The sequence below is a fragment of the Dendrobates tinctorius genome, unplaced genomic scaffold, assembly GCF_039654945.1.
Source record: "Dendrobates tinctorius isolate UK_male_01 unplaced genomic scaffold, ASM3965494v1 ptg000079l, whole genome shotgun sequence".
NCBI classification, from domain to species: domain Eukaryota; kingdom Metazoa; phylum Chordata; class Amphibia; order Anura; family Dendrobatidae; genus Dendrobates; species Dendrobates tinctorius.
The window spans coordinates 3367067-3389934 of NW_027361747.1; the positions used below are offsets into that span (position 1 = coordinate 3367067).

General features: G+C 47.1%; 1 protein-coding gene across 1 annotated transcript in view; it reads right to left on the reverse strand.

Moving 5' to 3' along the window:
* YIPF7 (Yip1 domain family member 7) overlaps nt 1–22485 on the reverse strand; it is a 104889-nt gene extending 82404 nt beyond the window's left edge. The window contains exons 1-2 of the mRNA XM_073583441.1: nt 22353–22485; nt 5183–5328 (exon numbers count right to left, since the gene is read on the reverse strand). Of these exons, the coding sequence (XP_073439542.1) occupies nt 5183–5328; nt 22353–22476 (270 nt within the window). The 5' untranslated portion in view covers nt 22477–22485. The remainder of the gene's footprint in view (nt 1–5182; nt 5329–22352) is intronic.
* Between the last annotated feature and the right edge of the window lie 383 nt (nt 22486–22868).

The following is a 22868-nucleotide window of genomic DNA, read 5'->3' on the forward strand; positions in this document are numbered from 1 at the left end:
ATAGGAGCTGTAGACACAAAACAATAGAGTTTTGGTATAATTGCAAAATTGCTTTTTTTATATTTTAGATGCAATTGGGTCGCCCTCCCAGGGCTGTGGGGTACTCAGTACCAGGCTGGTGTCAGTGGGATGTGTCACAGCAGCGGTGACCCGGTTCGTGGCCCTGGGCGCCCAAATAATGGGGAAATGTAGTTAATGGAATAGTTCGTGACGCCACCTGTGGTGCTCAGCAAGGGAGGTGTTAAGCCGACGCTGCATGCAGATCCGCTGGGACTGATGGTAGGGTGCAGCAAGGGTTTAAAAGCTCCCCACAGATGGAGCTATAGTCCCAGGGCAGTGTAGCGGTGGTTGGCACGGTGATGTAGCAGTGCCGTAAGGGTAGGAAGCAGACAAGACACAGCGGGGTGCAATTTCTGTACCTTTACTTGATAACTGCAGTCCAGGGTCCTGATTACAGATGGTAACGGAGCAGACTAGCCTGGAAGCAACTCAGGGATTCTCTCTCAGCAGACGGGCTGTGCAGTCGCCTTCCTAATGCTGGTTTGAATGAAGCACTCCAGTACTAAGTTACTCTGAAGTTCCTCCTGTCAGATGTTCCCAAGAACCTTACATGCATGGCAGACAGCTGTAGCCTCTCTCGGGGACTCCCTTCTCCGGAGTCCTGGCTCTCTATCCAAGCTGCTGTTGTGCCTCAAGTCTTAGATGGGAGTAGGGCATTTACAGCCTCCTACTCCTCTGGTATCTGCTGTAGGACCGTTAGTATCCGTACAGCCGTGGAGACCAGGCTCCAGTTCTTGCGCTCTCACTGCGAGGGAGCTCTCCTTTCCTAGTTCAATCTCCAGCAGCTCTCTACATGTCTGCACACTTCACCCTCCGCAGACTAACTCACTCCCCTTTCTCCTGGCCCCCAGAGGGCACTCCTCCCCTTAATCCTGGTTCAGAGTTCCCCCTGCTGGCCTGGAGTGGAACTGTGTTGCATGTATGGACTGCCAGAGAGACCCATCATTGCCTCCAAGCCTGGCATTACCCTCCCCTGGAGGAAGGCAATGCCACTGTGGCGGCCATACTCCTGGGGGCGCCACACAATGAAGCAACATAAAGGAGGTAAAGGAGTGGACCGATGTGACACTGTTACAATTTTTTGCAGGGTTTCAACCAAAGGCTTTTCAGTGTGGATTCAAAAATGCTGTAAATGTGGGAGCTGTTTACCAAATCAGAATTCCTCTGTAGGCCCCCTTTTCAATTAACAGTGAAGGTAATTTAAATGCAGAAATAAAAGGTAGCCAAAAATGGGTGTCAATGATACAACAGTACATACAAAAATTAAAGCTGCATCACAATCAAAACATCATGCCAGTGATGGCTCATATGTAAATTGTTACCCATAGTTATATTAATTGATCATGCATTGACCTCGATCATAAGAGAGTGATTCTTCTCGAGTGTAGAAAACAAGTAGCAGCATTGAGTGACTCACACCTGCATATGGAGTATCCTAGTAGAGACCATCAATGCTCTTGACAAAATGTAGGGGGGCACATGCATGTTAAAGGGAACTTGAATGCATCCTTTTGAGTATTTAGTGCTCAATACGATGAGAGAGAACTTTTGGAACAAGAGAGGTGATGTGCGTGTCACCATAGGTAAGTCTTAATTCATATGCAGCTCTGCCGTTCCACTAATCTACTACTTCATTGAGTCTCTGGCTCCTCTGGAGCCTCGTCAGCCTACGTTACTCCAGCTGCTATGCAGCCTCCTTTGCTCCAACCAGTTCTCCTCGCTGGATAAACGCCATCAAACCATACTGTATTCAATCTACTTAATCGAGGTTTTGAGAATACACGTCACCGTGGTATGCTTAACAGCATCCTCTATTAACATTTGATTGCATAATGTATGGCATAAATGACTGACAGAATCCACGTTTTTGTAGCCATCAGTAAGCGTCTTGCATCTGTCTGGTGGTAGTTTCTTCTGCAATTCTCTCAAACTCTTAAATATTGAATATTTGCAGGATTCCTCCTTCCAATAACAGATTTGTTCTATTTCAAACAATTTGCAATTGGATTGAACTCAGTACACCCTTTGTTTTTTCTTTCTTATGTGCTTTGGGTCATTATCTTGCTTTAGGACTCTTTTCCTTCAACTCAAACCTACATTTCTTCTACTTGGGAGAACATTTCGCTCTAAAATGCTCTGACAATCCATTGGTGTAATTATTCCTGAAATACATTCAAGGACCCCTCCTCTCCCAGTTCCAGAGGCAGCAAATCAGCCCCACAAAATATGGATCCTCCACCATGTTTACTGTAGGTAGAGTGCACTTTTCTTCATTTCGTCATCATAACGCTGGAATGCATTGCCAATTACCTATAGTTTTCCAAGAACCATTGTGACTGGCCTGTATATCTTTTGGCAAAGTTCCTTTACTCTCTTTTTTATGTTTCTTTAAACATTGGAGTTCTCCTTGGACTCCTTGGACATCTTCCAATTATCTCAGCTTTGTTCAGTGTGCAGGATATGCATTTAAACCATCACGCCAGATGTTTCCAGCTCAGACTGTTATTTGATTGAAAGTTAACTGAAAGTTATTTTATTGTTGTACATTATTTCTTTGTCATCAATTTTCCTCTTTTCACTACTTACTGGAAGGCTCTAAGGCAGGGGTGAGGAATTTGTTTTTTCATGGATATTTATACCATTCTTTGGAGGCTGTACAAATTGCTTGCTAACTCTGCCCACAAAGTACGTCCTGATGCTGGCACTGGCAACAGGACACAATCTTTCATTGCACAAGTCTCAGCATTCAGTAGTGTAAATTGAGTGTGTGTGCTCAAACAGCAAAAACAAATTTATGGGCTGGCGGCAGGCAAAATACAGCTGCCAAGTACTTCAGTTCCCCAGAATTTGCCGGGGGTCGGATAAAAGGTCATCGAGAACCGCAAATGGCTCACTGGCCTGAGGTTCCCCACCCTTACTCTAAATTGATAAAGATCTTTTTAGATAGTCTTGTACCCTTTAGACTGCTTGTTCTTGGTGGTAATAGCCTTTCTGGTCAGCTCTGACTTCCCTCTTGCTTTTGTCTTTATGAACGAGGATCTGGAAATAAAACTTACCTTTCTCTACATCAAAGAAACCATTTATAGGCTAATTGAAGTCATCTTGAAGTGTCTTGTGGGCACATGCAAGTTTGGTTTTGTTTAGTTAAGTGTATGGTGCTTTTCCGCATCAAAAATATATTTACCCAAGCAGTTTCACTATTGTAACAAATCAACTTTTTTTGACAGAATTCAAGCGTTAAACTGTTTGTAATGTTGGAAAAGATTTACACAATTAGCTTGTAGGGGGCATAGCCAAGCACGGCTGACAAATTCATCACAATTTACTCCACAAAAGTGGCACATACCAGCTGAAAGATGCGTCAGATTTATAAAGGTGCCCACTTTTTAGTGAATCTTGTGCATATTATTCTACTGCCCCCTCCACTAAGGCTGACATGCAAAATGCCATCATGGATCATCCAATAAAGAAAAAAAAATGCATGGTAGGTGTATAACACACACTACTGCCAAATGCAATTAAAAATAAATATAATAATAGTGAATATAACAAATTTACAAACATGGAAATATAAAAAGACGCTAATAATAATAATGTACCAATAATGGTAGGCTAAATCCTGCCATTAATTAAAGGGTTTGACCACTACTAGGACAACCCCTTTTTGATTGAAATGTTTGCCCCCCCCATAAAATAATAAAACCTGCACTCACCGTCCGTACCGACGCTGTTCCTGTGGTGTCGGCACTCGCTCTCCCGGAGCTCTCATGCTATTGTTGTGACACGTGACGCTGGCGCCCAATCAGAGCTGGCGTCATTGTCTCTGCATGCGGACAAATTGAACATGAAGAGGAAGTCTGGGCTCCAGCTGATCTCAGACTTCCTCTTCATAAACAATTCGACAGAAGGCGGGAACAGTGACACCTGTACTGATTGGGCTCCGGTGTCACGTGTCACAACAACAGCACGGGAATCTCGGGAGTATAAGCTTTATTATTTTATTGGGGCCAAGCGAGGGGTATGAGAAGAAGCTGTCCAAATAGTGGACAACTTCTTCAAGACCAAACAATTTGCAATTTACTATGTAAACAAATCGCAATATAATACAATTGGAATAAGGAAGTTTACTTCCGATACGTGTCACATAATCGAGGCTCTGTGTTCAATAGATTTAGCACAGACGGAATAAAGTTATTATAAACACAGAGTTTCACAAGAAGGATGGGGCTCTGGCTTTTCTTTTACTAGAAATCGGTATATTGTCAATTTTTTGTGGTCAAAGCTTTGCTACTTTTGTCGCTTTCATTCATCTTTGCAGGAGGGCCTGGCCTTGTACGGCCTGACAAATGAATTATAATTTACACCACAAAAGGAGCGAATGGAGAATAGTTCTGGTTTTGGCGCATAGCAGATCCAAGTTGATAAAGAGGTTTGTCTTAGAAATATGTCACATCCTACTCTAGCGGACTCTGAATCGAAACCGGTGGACAAAACACCAGTCTTGACGAATCAGCATCTTTATGTCAAGAGACATTTTACATAGTGTACCTTATATTCAGGGGTGTCAATAATGATGACTACAACTGTGATTCTATCTCTTGATGGCTGCTCCATAAATTACAAAAACCTCATCATGAACTGTACCTCCCTGTTGTTAATATTTATCCATATAAGCAAAATGCTTTATTTAGTTAATGCTAATGATAACACAAGAGCTCGCAATATTGCTTATTATTATACTTTGTTATGTCAAAGAGGGTCTGAAACGCGTTGTGACTAACGCTATCCATCACCTATAATTACAGCTCGCGATTCCTAATTGGTAAGTATTTATTTGCTTCATATGTGCCTTTGAAAAATCCTTGCACTCCAAATTGGTTAATAATTCTTATTTTCTCCCTTTCGATGTGATTGTTTTGTGAATTACAGTGCCGTTCCAAAGGCAAATTCTTAAGATAAACTAATAATTCTCAGATGTAGGGGAGGCAGACAGCATGAAGAACCCAGGCTGCATTATTTTAAATCGAGCATGAATATACTATTACACGTGTCGCAATTATCTGTGATGAACGGCCATAGCCGATACACTGAGTAATTATCATTACGAAATGCAAAATGATACCAGCAAGAGTGTGGATCCAAGGGCAAAGCAGAACAGAGTAGGGCCCGTCAGGTCAGTTTCATTCATAATACTGCCATCTGCTGGCTTCCACGGATTCAGGACCGTTAAAGTCTTCTGCCATATGTGATCAAAATTAATACCCAGTTCTGCAAGCAAATTAAAAGAGGTTTTCAAATATTTAGCAACATTTACATGAAAATCCAGGAAAGTCGAAATATCACTTTCCAGTTTTATTATAAGGCATTACACATATAAATTGTATAATATAATAATTGAATTTGATAAAAAAAAAGAAAGGTTTCTTCACATTGGGAAAAACATTTGAGTGAAAAAATACATTTTTTTAAATTGTCGTAATTTTCTCTATTTAGAAAATCATTTGTTCCCTAAATTTATGACATTTTTTTTTACATTTCTGCATGCCTTATCACTAGAGTTGAGCGATACCGTCCGATACTTCAAAGTATCGGATCGGAATGGATCGGCCGATCTTAAAAAAAAGTATCGGTATCGCCGATTCCGATACCGGAAGTCCCATTCAAGTCTATGGGACTTCCGGTATCGGAATAAGAAAAATCCTGTTTTTCCCTTGTACAGCCTCTCTGGGGTCTGTACGGGCCTTTCAGGGGGCTGTGCCGGCCTGCCAGGGGGTCTGTGCAGGCTCCGGTGGTCTGTGCCGGCCTGCCGGGGGGCTGTGCCGGCCTGCCAGGGGGGGCTGTTCAGGCTCCGGTGGGCTGTGCCGGCCTGCCGGGGGGTTGTGCCGGCCTGCCGGGGGGCTGTGCAGGCTCCGGGGGGCTGTGCCGGCCTGCCGGGGGGCTGTGCAGGCTTCGGGGGTCTGTGCATGCATCGTCCGATGGGACTACAAGTCCCATCGGGCGATGCCTGCTACCATGACAGTGATTGACACATTAGCCAATGATGGGACAGTAGTAGTCCCATCATCCGGCTAATGTGTTGAATGTAAAAAAAAAAAAAAAATTACATGCTACATACATACAACATGCATACTACATACATGCTACATTCATACTACATACTACATACATGCTACATTCATACTACATATATACTACATGCAACATACATACTACATACATACTACATGCAACATACATACTACATATATGCTACATGCATGCAACATGCATACTACATATATACTACATGCTACATACATACTACATATATACTACATGCATGCTACATACATACTACATACATACTACATATATGCTACATACATACTACATGCTACATACATACTACATATATACTACATACATACCACATACATACTACATACATACTACATGCTACATACATACTACATATATACTACATGCATGCTACATACATACTGCATGCTACATGCATGCTACATACATACTACATACATACTACATGCTACATACATACCACATATATACTACATACATACTACATACAATACATTCATACAATACATACATAGACATACAGTACATATAACATAGAGTAACATACTTACCAATACTTGTCACATTGTTCCCCGAAGCCATTGTCTTTTACGGAATAAATATTAACATAACAAACCACAAAAATACTCACCCACGATCCGAAGCAGTCCACGAGTGTGTCCCACGACGATCTTGGGTAGAGAACTGCAGCATCAGCTGTTGCTGCCGTTCTCTACGGGCTGCAGCAATGGCATAAAGTGAGACTAGGGACTTTTTTTTTTTTTAAGTGGCGGAGGAATACAGTGCGGAAGGATACCTACCTTCCGTCATTGGATTCCTGCAGCCCGTAGAGAACGGCAGCAACAGCTGATGCTGCAGTTCTCTACCCAAGATCGTCGTGGGACACACTCGTGGACTGCTTCGGATCGTGGGTGAGTATTTTTGTGGTTTGTTATGTTAATATTTATTCCGTAAAAGACAATGGCTTCGGGGAACAATGTGACAAGTATTGGTAAGTATGTTACTCTATGTTATATGTACTGTATGTCTATGTATGTATTGTATGAATGTATTGTATGTAGTATGTATGTAGTATATATGTGGTATGTATGTAGCATGTAGTATGTATGTAGCATGCATGTAGTATGTATGTAGTATGTATGTAGTATATATGTAGTATGTATGTAGCATGTAGTATGTATGTAGCATGCATGTAGTATATATGTAGTATGTATGTAGCATGTAGTATGTATGTAGCATGCATGTAGTATGTATGTAGTATGTATGTAGTATGTATGTAGCATGTAGTATGTATGTAGCATGCATGTAGTATATATGTAGTATGTATGTAGCATGTAGTATGCATGTAGTATGTATGTAGTATGTATGTAGTATGTATGTAGTATATATGTAGTATGTATGTAGTATGTATGTAGCATGCATGTAGTATATATGTAGTATGTATGTAGCATGTAGTATGTATGTAGCATGCATGTAGTATGTATGTAGTATGTATGTAGTATATATGTAGTATGTATGTAGCATGTAGTATGTATGTAGCATGCATGTAGTATATATGTAGTATGTATGTAGCATGTAGCATGCATGTAGTATGTATGTAGTATGTATGTAGCATGTAGTATGTATGTAGCATGCATGTAGTATACATGTAGTATGTATGTAGCATGTAGCATGCATGTAGTATGTATGTAGTATGTATGTAGCATGTAGTATGTATGTAGCATGCATGTAGTATATATGTAGTATGCATGTAGTATATATGTAGTATGTATGTAGTATATATGTAGTATGTATGTATGTAGTATGTATGTAGTATATATGTGTTATGTATGTAGTATGTATGTAGTATGTATGTAGTATGTATGTAGCATGTAGTATGTATGTAGCATGCATGTAGTATGTATGTAGTATTTTTTTTTTTTTTTTTTTTTTTTTTTTTTTAACATTTAACACATTAGCCGGATGATGGGACTACTACTGCCCCATCATTGGCTAATGTGTCAATCACTGTCATGGTAGCAGGCATCGCCAGATGGGACTTGTAGTCCCATCGGACGATGCTTGCACAGACCCCCGGACATCAGCACAGCCCCCCGGCAGGCCGGCACAGCCCCCCGGCAGGCCGGTACAGACCCCCACAGGGTGCACAGACCACCGGCAGGCCGGCACAGCCCCCCGGCAGGCCGGTACAGACCCCCACAGGGTGCACAGACCACCGGCAGGCCGGCACAGCCCCCCGGCAGGCCGGTACAGACCCCGGGCAGTCCACACAGCCCCCCGGCAGGCCGGCACATCCCCCCGGCAGGCCGGCAGAGACCCCCGTAAGGCCCGAAATGACGGCGCATCATGATGCGCACACACCGCGCATCATGATGACGTCAGGCTGTCAATCAACTTTGAACTTCCGATTCCGATGCCGACTTCCGATATTGAAAAAATATCGGAAGTCGGTATCGGAATTCCGATACAGCAAGTATCGGCCGATACCCGATACTTGCGGTATCGGAATGCTCAACACTACTTATCACAGTTGAGAAAAGTCGCTAAAAAAAGAAATCTCATGTAGAAAATGCTTGGATACTGAAAAAAAAAAAACGGAGGTAGTTTGGCCCCTCACACATTAATGTTCATCATTAACCCTTTACTAACCACATTAGTTAAAACAATTATCAGCATGGTTAACTTTTAAAGCAGTATCTCAGTTTTCAGCAGTTCTCCATTTTTTTTTTCAGACCTAATATACATAGTAGTGGACAGAAAGCTCCAGCATCCGCAGAAAAGTACAAATATTAAAGTTACTATTTTAATTATAATTCCACCAATAAAAGTGATAAGAAGTTTAAAAAATTAAGAAATGCTTGACCTACGCGTTTCAAGCCCGTATAGGGACTTTACAGGAAGAAGATTTCTGGCACTCCATTTCTAGACTTAAAAACTTGGTAACTTTATTGATGGAACATGGACCTAGAATAGCATCATACAACAAAAAACATTGCGTTTCGACCAGCACAGTCTCAGTCATGCTTATAGCGCACATAGAATAAACATTTACATGAGGTAGTCAGCCAGTCCTGCCAAAATCAGAGAGTTTACCTGACTTTGATGTTATGTATAGGAACATGTTTAGAGACTCTGTGACTTTTATAGTCATGGGCTCTCAGACACTATCTTAAAGAGGTTGTCTCATGACTGATTTTTAGGAGTGACCCGTGTTGTCATGCCTCCAAGGATCCTGCTTGCCGAAGACAGTGTGTTCATGTATGATTGACAGTTCAGACCAGTGGCATGGTTGCTTTAGTCTTTGGAGGATCACTGCGCTAGTGAAGCTTGTTCGAACCATCTTCAGAGTAACACTTGCAAGATCTAATCGAAAGAGCTTGTAAGTGCTGCACTCATTGCTTAGGAGACCAGCCACTGCTTTAGCCTGCAGCCAGTAAACTAAGCAATGAGCAGTAATCTATACAAGCTAAAATGCCTCCATTCTTGAGACTGAATGTCACTCCTTCCCTTACCTCCCTCCGGCCCCGGCTCACCCGCTCTCCGGTGGCCTCCTCGCTTCCGCACCGGCCGCTACGGGCCTCGGCGTGGTCCCCCCGGTCTTCCTTCCTCGGCCGGTGACCGCCTCTGTTCGGCCCCCTGGATCGCGCCTGGTGCGCGCCCCCGCTCCTCCTCCTCGGCGGGCGTGTCTCCACGCTATGGCCGGGCGCGCGCTCTCCTCCACCTGAGGACGCGCGCCTCCTCCTCCAGCTGGAGGTCATGACCCGGAAGCCCTTCTCTCTTCCTATATCAGGCCGCCTCCTCCTGAAGGCGATGCCTGACTATCACTAGATCCTGCTAGTGACTCTGGCCGCTCTCCTTGTGCTCCCCAGCTCTCTTCCCGTGCATTTACTCATTCCCTCTTGTGCTCTCTCCTAGGTTCTCCGTCTTCAGTCCTCGTCCGTTTCCCCTGTGTCTCCAGTCCTTGCACATCACTCCTGTGCCGCCAAGCCGTGCCGTCACTCCTGTGTCTCCAAGCCGTGCCGTCACTCCTGTGTCTCCAAGCCGTGCCGTCTCTCCTGTGTCTCCGAGCCGTGTCGTCTGTCCAGTGCCTCCTATCCGGATCTACCTGTCTGTCCGCTTATACGTTCCCGGGTACCAGCTGCCGTGGTGATAGTTACCCGCGGGCTTGCCCCATACACTCCCTGTATAGGGGGTGGTCCACCTGGTCAGCTCGCCCTCGGGAGGTTCGTTGCCACGGTCTAGTGGGTCTACCCCAGGAGTACCTTACAGGATAGTCAGGCCATGGATCCCGCTGGTACCTCGGCCCCGGCCCAAAAGGAACTTTTGTTCCTTTGTGAGAACCAGGCGAGGATCATGTCGTTCCTCAAATCGATGGAGTCCCGACTTTCGTCTTTGCAGACCTCCTATCCGGGAATTGCCTCCCAAATCTCCGGCTTGCAGCAGGAACTGGCTCAGCAGCGCGACACCCAGGCCCATATTTTGAATTATATTGCCTCTGTAGATAACCGCTTACTAGCTCTACAGACGGCAGCCGCTGTCCCGGCGCCTGTGGCTGTTCCACACTCCTCCCCCCGGTTGGCCAAACCCCCATGCTATAGCGGAGATCCCAAACTCTGTCGGGGGTTCATTAACCAGTGCCAGTTGCATTTTGAGTTGGCACCCCTACAGTATCCCTCCGACCGGGCCAAGGTGGCCTTTATGATTTCCCACTTTGAGGGTGAGGCACTGGCCTGGGTGAATCCCTTGTGGGAACGAGATGACCCGATAGTCTCCCAGCTCGCGACCTTCTTGGAGACCTTTCGTAAGGTCTTCGATGAGCCCGGTCGTCTGGTCTCCGCCACCGAGTCTTTATTTTGCCTTCGCCAGGGTACTCTCTCGGTGGGACAGTACACCATCCAGTTCCGTACGTTATCCTCTGAGCTGGGGTGGAACAATGAGGCCCTGGTAGGGGCTTTTTGGCGTGGCTTGTCATCCCGAATCAAGGACGAGCTGGCAGGCAGGGATACACCCACGTCTTTGGAGGATCTCATCTCGCTGGCAACACGAGTTGATCTACGTTTCCGGGAGCGTTCCCGCGAGGTCGCCAGGGAGAGAAGGCCCAATCATTTTTCTCCTCCGACACATAGCCCACCACGCTCGCGGTCCTCTGCCTCGGCCGCAGCTCCCGAACCCATGCAAGTGGACCGACTCAGGCCCGCGGAGCTACGCCGCCAGGACAGACTCGCTCATGGCCTTTGTCTTTATTGTGGCAGCGCCTCCCATCTCCTGCGTTCCTGTCCTGTGAGGCCGGGAAACTCCTCCGCCTAGGACAGGTAAGAGAGGCCTCCCTAGGTGTCGTTGACACCTCTCTACCCTTGACCCTTTCTGTTGTGTTTCTCCTGGGCTCCAAACGTTTTTCGGAGATAGCCTATATTGACTCAGGGGCTGCGGGAAACTTCATCCAACTCGAGGCGGTGAAGAGATTAGGGATACCTGTCAGGTCCTTGGAGGTTCCCCGGCAGTTAGCCTCTGTCGACGGCGCTCCCTTGCGCGAGGCCGTTACACTGGTCACTGAAGAGCTGGAGTTACAGATCGGGGTTCTGCACCTTGAAAGGATAACCTTCTTCGTGCTGCCGTCTCTGTCCCACACCGTGCTCCTGGGCCTTCCGTGGTTGCGGACGCATGAACCTGTCCTGGATTGGCGGTCCGGAGACATTCTTCGCTGGGGCCGCTTCTGCCAAACTAGATGTCTCCGCCCAGTACGACCCCTCAAATGCTCTTCTCCTGTCTCGGGCCCTGCGGAGTTGCCTTCGGCTTAGGCCTCTTTCACACATCAGGTTTTCGCCATCAGGCGCGATCCGGCGCTTTTGACAGAAACCGGATCTGGCGAAATGCAATGCCGGATCCGGTTTCCCCCCCATTGACTTGCATTTGCGCCGGATCGCGCCGGATGGCCATGCGTTTCATCCGGTTTTCGCCGGATCCGGCAATGTGTCGCGATCCGGCGTCTGGAAAAAACGGCTACTGTAACGTTTTTTGTCTCCGGCGAAAAAGCCGGACACGCCGGATCCGGCGCGTCCGGCTTTTTCACACAATGAAAGCCTATGAGCGCCGCAATGCGCCGGATCCGGTTTTTTGGTCTGAGCATGCTCAGTAGCTCTGCCCACAAGACATATATAAAAGCAAGACAGTGGGACCCACAGCCACACCCAACATGCCACCCAAGAAAGCAACCAAGCGAAGCAGGAGAAGGCAGGGGACCACTGCAGCACCATCAGCACCACAACCACCCCAAATGGAGCAGCAAATGCAACATGCTGAGGAGGGGAGGCCAGCAGCAGATGAGAGACGGTAATTATCAAATCCCCCATTCCTCCAAACTAGGGCTATTGAATATCAAGATATTCATTGGCCCTTTGTTTCTCTTTATTCAACAGCCGCCCAATAGATGCAGCAGCAGCAGCAGCAATGGCAGCAGCTGGAACACCACCCACAGGCATGGAGTGTGGCCACCAGGAAGACAGCACATCATCTTCTGGGAGCCCTCCCTCGCATCGTCAGCGTTTGACGGTAAGTTTTTATTTCCAAAATCCATCTTCTCTGTAATATATGTCTATTCATTGCCTTTTATTTCAAAACAGGATTCACAAGATGAAGAGGAGCTCCCAGAAGAAGAAGGAAGGGGTGGACAGACACCTGGAGTGGGCTCACAATTGGTAAGTTTTTTGCATCAAACGCAGAAACACAACATCACACTACACACAACACATAGAAAACAATGTTCTGCAGACCACACACAGCAAACAAATGCCTACATCCAAAGACATAACATTTTTTGTTTTCTTCTCTAGTCTTCCCAATCTGGTGCTCGGCCAAGAGGTCCTCGCAGTGCCTCCCAGGGTCGTCGGCGACAGCAACGCGGCGGTCACCAGCGTGTAAGTATAAATATTTTTGCTTTGTTTTTTTGCACTTTTTATTTCATTTCTTATGTGGAGGCGTTATTTTTGTCTTTTTCTTTAACAGCCTTCACAGCGTGCTCCCGACTCTGACGGTGAGGATGGAGGACTCGATGTGGACCACCTCATCGATCTCGTCCGAGAAACGGAGCCGCTCTGGAATATGGCTGACCGCCGCCACGCTGACCTTATCGTTACCCGACGACTCTGGGAGGAAATCTGTTCGCTCCTTGTGGGCCGCTGGGAGGACCTCGATGTTCGGGCCCAGATTACAGAGCGTAAGTATATACAGTACCGGTTGCTTGATGTAAACCAGTGTTTCCCGAACTCCAGTCCTCGTGGTCCCCACGGATCATGTGTTCAGGATTTCTATTTACTATGGAAATGCTGAAAACATGACCCCTGGGGACCATGAGGACTGGAGTTTGGGAAACACTGATGTTGTATACTAAGCACTCCTTTCTCGTTTCAGGGAACAGAATTGTGAATCGGTGGCGGTCTGTGAGGGATCGTTTCAAGAAGGAGTTCAATAAAGAGATGCGGGCCCCGAGTGGATCTGGAGGACGCAGGAGCAAGTACAAGTACGCAGAAGCCCTGTCGTTCCTCCGGGAAACAATGGTCACCAGAAGGTAAATATTACACACCACATGTGAAAACAAATGTTAGATGTAAATTTTTTTTTCAGCCAGGGCCATACCATGTCAGTATTTTAATTGTTTTTTTTTCTCTTTATTCCACAGCACGGTGAGCAGCACTCGGGAGCCTGCACGATTGGACCCTTCTGAGGCGATCCCTGAGGAGACCGGCACCGAGGGACACTTCGACCGCCCCGGTACATCTGCACCTTCCCAGCCTTCCCACACATTCGACCCATCTGTCCCATCCACCAGCACAGGAGCATCGTGGCCGCCTACATTACATGAAGCTGCTGGTGAGGAGATCGCTTTCCCTTTACCCAACCCTTCTGCCCCTGCCACCTCTAGTACACCTGCGGGTACTGGGCGGCAGCGGCAGAGGGGTCAGGAAAAGACTTATGCGCCAGAGTTCTTGCATCTGAATGCATCTTTCCAGAACTGTCTAAAAGTCTTGTCAGAGCAAATCTCCGCAGGCTATCAGCAGATCCACTCCAGCATTCTGGAGGTGAAGACACTTCTGCAAACCATGCATTCAGAAGCAAGATCTTCGCCAAACCACACCTTTTTCAGGTCTGTTGAGGAGCGCATGGAAACGCTCTCTCCTGCCCAGCAGATGCATGTAATGCATTCATGCCACGCTGCTCTCCAGCAAGTTACCTCCCAACCTCCTCCTCCCACCACAGTAGTTCCTCCACCTGCACCCCCTCCAGCCACTTTCCATCCTCCCCCTCCTATTACATCTACACCCCCTCCAGCCACTTTCCATCCTCCCCCTCCTATTACATCTACACCCCCTCCAGCCACTTTCCATCCTCCCCCTCCTATTACATACCATCCACCTCCCCAGCACCATCCACCTCCCCAGCACCATCCACCTCCCCAGCACCAGCAACCTCCCCAGCACCAGCAACCTCCCCAGTACCAGCAACCTCCCCAGTACCAGCAACCTCCCCAGTACCAGCAACCTCCCCAGTACCTGCAAACTCCCCAGTACCAGCAACCTCCCCAGTACCAGACATCTCCCCACTTCCAGCAACCTGCCCCGTACCAGACATCTCCCCACTTCCAGCAACCTGCCCCGTACCAGACATCTCCCCACTTCCAGCAACCTGCCCCGTACCAGACATCTCCCCACTTCCAGCAACCTGCCCCGTACCAAACTCCTTCCCCATACAACTTGCCATCAACATCATCTGCTCCTACAGTCCCTGCCCAACCCTCCACTCCACCACCCACCACCTCTTCTGCTTCCCACATGTCCACCCATTCTGTAGTTTTTTCCACACCTTCACCTCTAACTGTTCCTTCCCCACCACGATCCCAGTCCTCTCTCCACACTCCCAGTGTCGAAGTGTCCCGCAGCCCCTACAGCAGTATTTCCACCACACACTACACAGATTTATAATGTGTGTATTTAAATAAAAATGACCAGTTTTATGGTTTCAGTTTTATAGTTTCAAAGTTTTATTAAACAAGTTTATTAAAATTTTAAAAAAGTTTACTAAAAAAAACATTTTTCAATAAAAGTTAAATTATTTTACACTGGTTGTCTGTCATTTCTTTCTGCGGCGAAAAAGGTTAAATACAGGGTATTTAAAAGGTGAAATGGTATTCAAAACTAGGTATATAACTGTGGGTAAATTTTAGCTTTTTGCCACAGCTGTGTTCCTGGTTGTGTTTGAAGCAAAGTATTTCACCTAAAAAGTTGTGTTTATTGTTGGTGATTTCCTAACAATGTACACAACTTTTGTTAAAAGGTGAAATACTTTGCATAAAACACAACCAGGTACACACCTGTGGCCTAAAGCTAAAAATAGAGACCATGACAAGATAGCCAACTTTGGTTGGCAAAGGTATATACTGTTGGTACAGAAGGTACACAAGTTTGGTTGGGCACAAATCTTTCACACTCTGTCATCCTGCCAGTGTACTCTGCCTTGAGGTGACATAAAGTATAGTGCAAAATTGTCCCTCATTACTGAAACCGTCACAGAACTTCTAGTGGTAATGTCATGGTAATCTTGCAAGGTGGTTTCTTCAGAGGTGTCCTCAATGGAAATGGGTTCCTTGCAGATAACAAAATTGTGGAGTACCACGCACGCTTTGATCACCTCGTCCACAGTTTCTGTCTTGAGGTTGATCGCAGTCAATAGGACCCGCCATTTGGCTGTCAGAATACCAAAGGTACATTCAACCATTCTTCTTGCTCTTGTGAGGCGGTAATTAAAAATGCGTTTTGGTCTTGTCAATCCTCTGCTAGAGTACGGTTTCAAAAGGTGTTCTGACAGCTGGAAGGCTTCATCCCCTACACAGACAAATGGCATAGGTGGACCAGATGTTTGCGGCAGCGGTCTAGGTGGTGGGAACTGGAAGGTGTTTCCATACAGTTTACGCCCCATGGCAGACAGTTTGAAAACTTGAGAGTCATTGGAGCGGCCATAGGCCCCAATATCAACCGCAATAAATTTGTATTCCGCGTCAGCGATGGCCATGAGGACAATTGAAAAATATTTCTTGTAATTGAAATATTCCAATCCCGATCCAGCTGGCTTTACAATGCGGATATGTTTCCCGTCCACAGCTCCCAAGCAGTTTGGAAACTGACATATCTGTTGAAACTTGTCAGCAATTTCAATCCACCTCTCTGTTGTGGGCTCTGGTAAAAACTCTTCAGCTAAGGAGTCCCACAGTGCACGGCATGTGTACTTCACAATTCCAGATATGGTGGAAATCCCGAGTCTGTACTGGAAATGCAGTGACGAAAGGGATTCTCCAGTTGCAAGAAATCTGTGGGGAATTAAAAAACAATAAATTAGTTTTAAATCACAGCATTACATACCAAAACTGAGCTATAACACTTGGAGATACAAACTACCACCAACAAGATTGCAGTGAAAGTGTGCTCTGATGCGAGCATATCCAATAAATGTGGCTTACCTTAAAGTCACCATCAGACGCTCTGCGGGTGAAACAGAGAAGCGGCAATAGGTGTCCGCTTTTCTTATGAGGTGTGCAATGCGCTCCACCAAGTAATCAAAATTCTCCATTTTCATCCTAACATATCCAAAAAATTTATCCGGGTTTCGTCGAAGGTCCATGCATAGTGTAGAATAGACCCCACGCGTCATTCTCTTGGCTGTGATGGGGTGGATCCACAAACGTCGTCTACGATGCCTGATGCGCTGCTGTCTCGCTCTCTCCTTCTCCAGAACAATCACCCTCAAACGATTTGCCTCCGCTGTAAAATCCGCCAAATTCTTCAAAATATTTCCAATGACAACATCCATCTTCGCCAGTAACTTGCTCTTCTCTCCAACCTGCACTTTCTCCTCTACAACCTGTCAAAGAAGGGCTGTAGGAACATGCTATATATAGTTTTCCAGTAGCCAATCCCGTTCGGAAGGCCACAAGGGTCAATTTTAAAAACCGGATCCGGCGTAATCCGTCGAAAAACGGATAGAAAAACGGATGAACCGGATGAGACGGATCCGGTTTTGTCTGTCAAGAAAAAGACGGATCCGGCAGAAAACCGGATCCGTCACATCCGGTTTTACGAAACAGTTGCCGGATCCGGCGTTCCGGCACGACGCCGGATCGCGCCTGACGCCGAAAACCTGATGTGTGAAAGTAGCCTTACTGGGCCTTTGCGGACGTCTTCGACAAAAAGGAAGCGGAGGTCCTTCCACCGCACCGGCAATATGATTGTCCTATCGAGCTTGTTCCTGGCTCGACTCCGCCCCGGGGGCGGATCTATCCGTTGAGTCCACTCGAGTCCCAGGCCATGACCGAATATGTACAGGAGAATTTGGCCAGGGGCTTCATCCGAAAGTCTTCTTCCCCTGCTGGAGCTGGCTTCTTTTTTGTCAAGAAGAAAGACGGGTCTCTGCGCCCCTGTATTGACTATCGTGGGCTCAACGAGATTACCGTTAAGAATAGATATCCTCTACCTCTCATCCCCGAGTTGTTCGACCGGCTACGTGGGGCACGAATCTTTTCTAAATTGGATCTCCGTGGAGCCTACAATCTCATCCGTATTCGCTCCGGAGATGAGTGGAAGACCGCCTTCAACACCAGGGATGGACACTATGAGTATCTTGTCATGCCCTTTGGGTTATGCAACGCTCCCGCAGTCTTTCAGGAATTTGTGAACGACGTTTTCCGAGACCTTCTGTATTCCTGTGTGGTTGTGTACCTCGACGATATCCTTGTCTTCTCTCCTGATCTGTCCACCCATAGAAGAGATGTCCGCTGAGTACTGTTCCGTTTGAGGGAGAATCGTCTGTACGCCAAATTGGAAAAGTGCGCCTTTGAACAGTCCTCTCTTCCATTTCTGGGCTATATCATCTCCGACTCTGGTCTGCGTATGGATCCTGAGAAGGTTTCGGCCGTGCTTAACTGGCCACGTCCTCAAGGGGTGAAAGCCATTCAGCGCTTTCTCGGCTTCGCAAACTACTACCGGCAGTTCATCCCCCATTTCTCCTTTTTGACTGGCGCTATCTCGTCTTTGATCCGCAAAGGAGCCAACCCACACGTCTGGACCCCTGAAGCAGAGGGAGCCTTTCTATCTCTGAAACGTGCATTTGCCACGGCTCCCGTACTCCATCGCCCTGAGGTCAACAAACCATTCGTCCTCGAGGTAGATGCATCCGCAACTGGAGCTGGAGCTGTTTTGTCTCAGAAGTCTTCCTCTGGTAGGCTCGTTACGTGCGGTTTCTTTTCCAAATCATTCTCCACCCCAGAGCGGAATTATTCCATCGGAGACCGAGAACTGCTTGCCATCAAGTTAGCCCTAGAGGAGTGGAGGTACTTATTGGAGGGTGCCGCACATCCCTTCACAATCTTCACAGACCATAAGAATCTAGCTTACCTGCGGTCTGCACAAAGACTCAACCCTCGGCAGGCCAGGTGGTCTCTGTTCTTCGGCCGATTCGATTTTGACCTGCATTTTCGTCCAGGTAACAAGAACCTCAAAGCCGACGCCTTGTCCAGGTCCTCTCTTTCCACGGATGTCGAGGAGGAACCCGCGCATATCTTGGACCCATCCAGGTTCATCACCGTGGCACCGCTTTCTCTCCTCGCAACCCCACCTGGCAAGACTTTTGTTTCAGAGAAGGACTGAAGACGAATCCTCCACTGGGGCCATGCTTCTAAGCTGGCTGGTCATCTCGGCCATAAAAAGACACTTCTCCTGGTGTCCCGTTATTACTGGTGGCCGACTCTTTCCCAGGATGTCCGGGATTTCGTCGCCTCCTGTCTCTCGTGTGCCAAGATCAAGGTGCCTAGGCAGCTGCCTTCTGGTCTTCTACATCCGCTTCCAGTACCCTCGTCTCCTTGGCAACACATTGCCATGGACTTTATTACGGACCTACCCTCCTCTGCCAATTGTACTGTCGTCTTAGTGGTAGTAGATAGGTTCTCTAAAATGGCACACTTCATCCCTTTACCCGGCTTGCCATCGGCCCCCGCCTTGGCGAAGATTTTCGTCCAGCACATCTTTCGTCTCCATGGACTGCCCCAACATATCGTTTCGGACAGAGGAGTCCAATTCACCTCTCGCTTCTGGAGAGCCCTATGCAAATCGATGGATGTCAGTCTTGACTTCTCCTCATCTTACCATCCACAGTCCAACGGTCAGGCAGAACGGACGAATCAGAGTTTGGTGAACTACCTCCGGCACTTTTCTAATATTCACCAAAACGACTGGTCTGAATTACTCCCGTGGGCTGAGTTTGCCTATAATAACCACGTCAGTGAATCTTCTGGCAAATCCCCATTCTTTGTCATCTACGGTCAACATCCTGGTGTACCTCTACCGGTTCCTCCCGCCTCGGGTGTACCGGCGGCTGATCTTCTGTCCGGTGAATTCTCCAGGATCTGGCAGGAGACCAAAACCGCTCTCGAGTTGGTACGTAACAGGGTTAAGAGATACGCAGACAAGAGGCGCGTGGATGTCCCGCCATATCACCCAGGTGATAAAGTTTGGCTAGCCTCCAAGTTTATTCGCCTCAAAGTCCCGTCCCACAAGCTGGGTCCCCGCTATATTGGACCTTTTGAGGTCTTATCCCGTATTAATGATGTCTCCTACAAATTGCGGCTTCCCGCCTCTCTCCGCATCCCTAATGCTTTTCATGTGTCTTTGCTTAAGCCAGTCACTTTCAATCGTTTCCTTTCTAAAGCTCCTCACTCACCTCCGCCTGCCGCCGCTGACGATGTATTTGAGGTTAGAGATATTTTGGCCATGAGAAAGCAAAAAGGGAAAACCTTTTTTTTGGTTGATTGGAAGGGCTTTGGCCCTGAGGAGAGATCCTGGGAGCCCCAGGAGAATATCCAAGCTCCTCGAATCTTGGCTAAATTTTTGTCCGGTCTGCGGACGGGGGCGCGTAAGGGGGGGGTACTGTCACGCGGCGGCTGCCGCGCACTCCTTCCCTTACCTCCCTCCGGCCCCGGCTCACCCGCTCTCCGGTGGCCTCCTCGCTTACGCACCAGCCGCTACGGGCCTCGGCGCGGTCCCCCCCGGTCTTCCTTCCTCGGCCGGCGACCACCTCTGTTCGGCCCCCTGGATCACGCCTGGGGCGCGCCCCCGCTCCTCCTCCTCGGCGGGCGCGTCTCCACGCTATGGCCGGGCGCGCGCTCTCATCCACCTGAGGACGCGCGCCTCCTCCTCCAGCTGGAGGTCATGACCCGGAAGCCCTTCTCTCTTCCTATATCAGGCCGCCTCCTCCTGAAGGCGATGCCTGACTATCACTAGATCCTGCTAGTGACTCTGGCCGCTCTCCTTGTGCTCCCCAGCTCTCTTCCCGTGCATTTACTCATTCCCTCTTGTGCTCTCTCCTAGGTTCTCCGTCTTCAGTCCTCGTCCGTTTCCCCTGTGTCTCCAGTCCTTGCACATCACTCCTGTGCCGCCAAGCCGTGCCGTCACTCCTGTGTCTCCAAGCCGTGCCGTCACTCCTGTGTCTCCAAGCCGTGCCGTCTCTCCTGTGTCTCCGAGCCGTGTCGTCTGTCCAGTGCCTCCTATCCGGATCTACCTGTCTGTCCGCTTATACGTTCCCGGGTACCAGCTGCCATGGTGATAGTTACCCGCGGGCTTGCCCCATACACTCCCTGTATAGGGGGTGGTCCACCTGGTCAGCTCGCCCTCGGGAGGTTCGTTGCCACGGTCTAGTGGGTCTACCCCAGGAGTACCTTACACTGAAGAGGATTTATAAGAAGTAAATTCTTCAGGAATTGTGTTAATGAGACGGTTCCTTGAAATGAGAGGTCAAAATAGATGCACACCTTTTTCTATTACATTTTCTGTTACAATTTTATCTAGATAGAAATCTAAATGTTGCAGAGGTTGAACATCTGATCCATGACTGCATGTCCGGCTGTCTTATGCTCTTGAAGACTGTAAGCTCATATGGTCAGTGGAGTCCTCTCTTTCTCTCTCCTGTAGTGTGTAAGATCTTAAGGTCGGCAGGGTCCTAGCTATCCTGTACAGATGTAACATCTTATTGTCAGCGGGATTCTCTCTCTCCTGTAGAGTGTAAGCTCTTATGGTCATTGGAGTCCTCTCTTTCTCCTGTAGAGTGTAAGTTCTTATGGTCAGCAGGGTTCTCTCTCTCCTGTAGAGTGTAAGCTCTTATAGTCAATGGGGTCCTCTCTCTCTCCTGTAGAGTGTAAGCTCTTATGGTCAGCGGGGTCCTATCTCTCCTGTAGAGTGTAAGCTCTTATGGTCATTGAAGTCCTCTCTTTCTTTCTCCTGTAGAGTGTAAGTTCTTATGGCCAGCGGGGTCCTATGTCTCCTGTAGGGTGTAAGCTCTTATGGTCAATGAGGTCCTCTCTCTCTCCTGTAGAGTGTAAGCTCTTATGGTCAGCGGGGTCCTATCTCGCTTGTAGAGTGTAAGCTCTTATGGTCATTGAAGTCCTCTCTTTCTCTCTCCTGTAGAGTGTAAGTTCTTATGGCCAGCGGGGTATTATGTCTCCTGTAGGATGTAAGCTCTTATGGTCAATGAGGTCCTCTCTCCTGTAGAGTGTAAGTTCTTATGGTCAGCGGGGTCCTATCTCTCCTGTAGGGTGTAAGCTCTTATGGTCAATGGGGTCCTCTCTCTCTCCTGTAGAGTGTAAGCTCTTATGGTCAGCGGGGTCCTATCTCTCCTGTAGAGTGTAAGCTCTTATGGTCAGGGGATCCTATCTCTTTTGTAGAGTGTAAGCTCTTATCGTCATTGGGGTGCTCTCTCTCCTGTAGTGTAAACTCTTATGGTCAGCAAAGTTCTCTCTCTCTCTTCTCCAGTATTGAGCTTTTTTTAAATTTATTTGCTGCAAATCAAATTTTTAGAGAAAATTTGTCAAAGTTGTCAAATTGGATTTTCATAAGATCCATCTTATCTCTGACGATTTCGTAATTCACCCACATTATAACTTGGTTGGGAGACAGGTTTTATATATCTTTAAATACTGGGAGATGTATTTTTATGTGACATAAGAAGAAGCTGGGGAATGGTACTACAACTATGGATATATTTTTAGATCTGAAAAGTCATTTTACACAACTATTCTGGGTCTGCCAATGAGTACAAATATGCAGCTGTACTGGAAGTAACTATTATAATAGCATCTATCGGCGAAAACATTCCCTGAGATCTTCCAACTAAGCGATTATTACCTTCTAGCAATGGTGGCTCATTGTCAAAATTATCATTTGTCTGGAAGTTATATGATGGATATGATGGCTCTTCATACACATAACCCATTTGATCCAGAGTAGAGGTAATCATTCCAGATTGCATACAGTCTGATGTATTTGTCCTGTGCAGCAAAAGACACAAGGGTTAGCCCAATGAATAAAAACGTTTTTACATAGTGCTATGAGAAAGTATAAAATCCAAGAAAAAAATGTTATGACATTTCACTTATAAAAGGAAGTTCATGGACCGATTCTGTAAATATTAAGACAATAGGGCCGAAGTTGCCCCATCACAAAAATTAGCCAAATGGTTTTCACTAACTTTAGGTCACATTAAAGGGAACCTGTCACATGAAAAAAACGTTATTAACTTGCAGATATGCGATTAATAACATTCTGAACCTGCCCGGCGCCGGCACATAGGCCCCGCTACCGTCAGGAAATTAACTTTATTCTTCACGGAAGTTTTCAAGTTTCTGTCATAGTGGTAACACC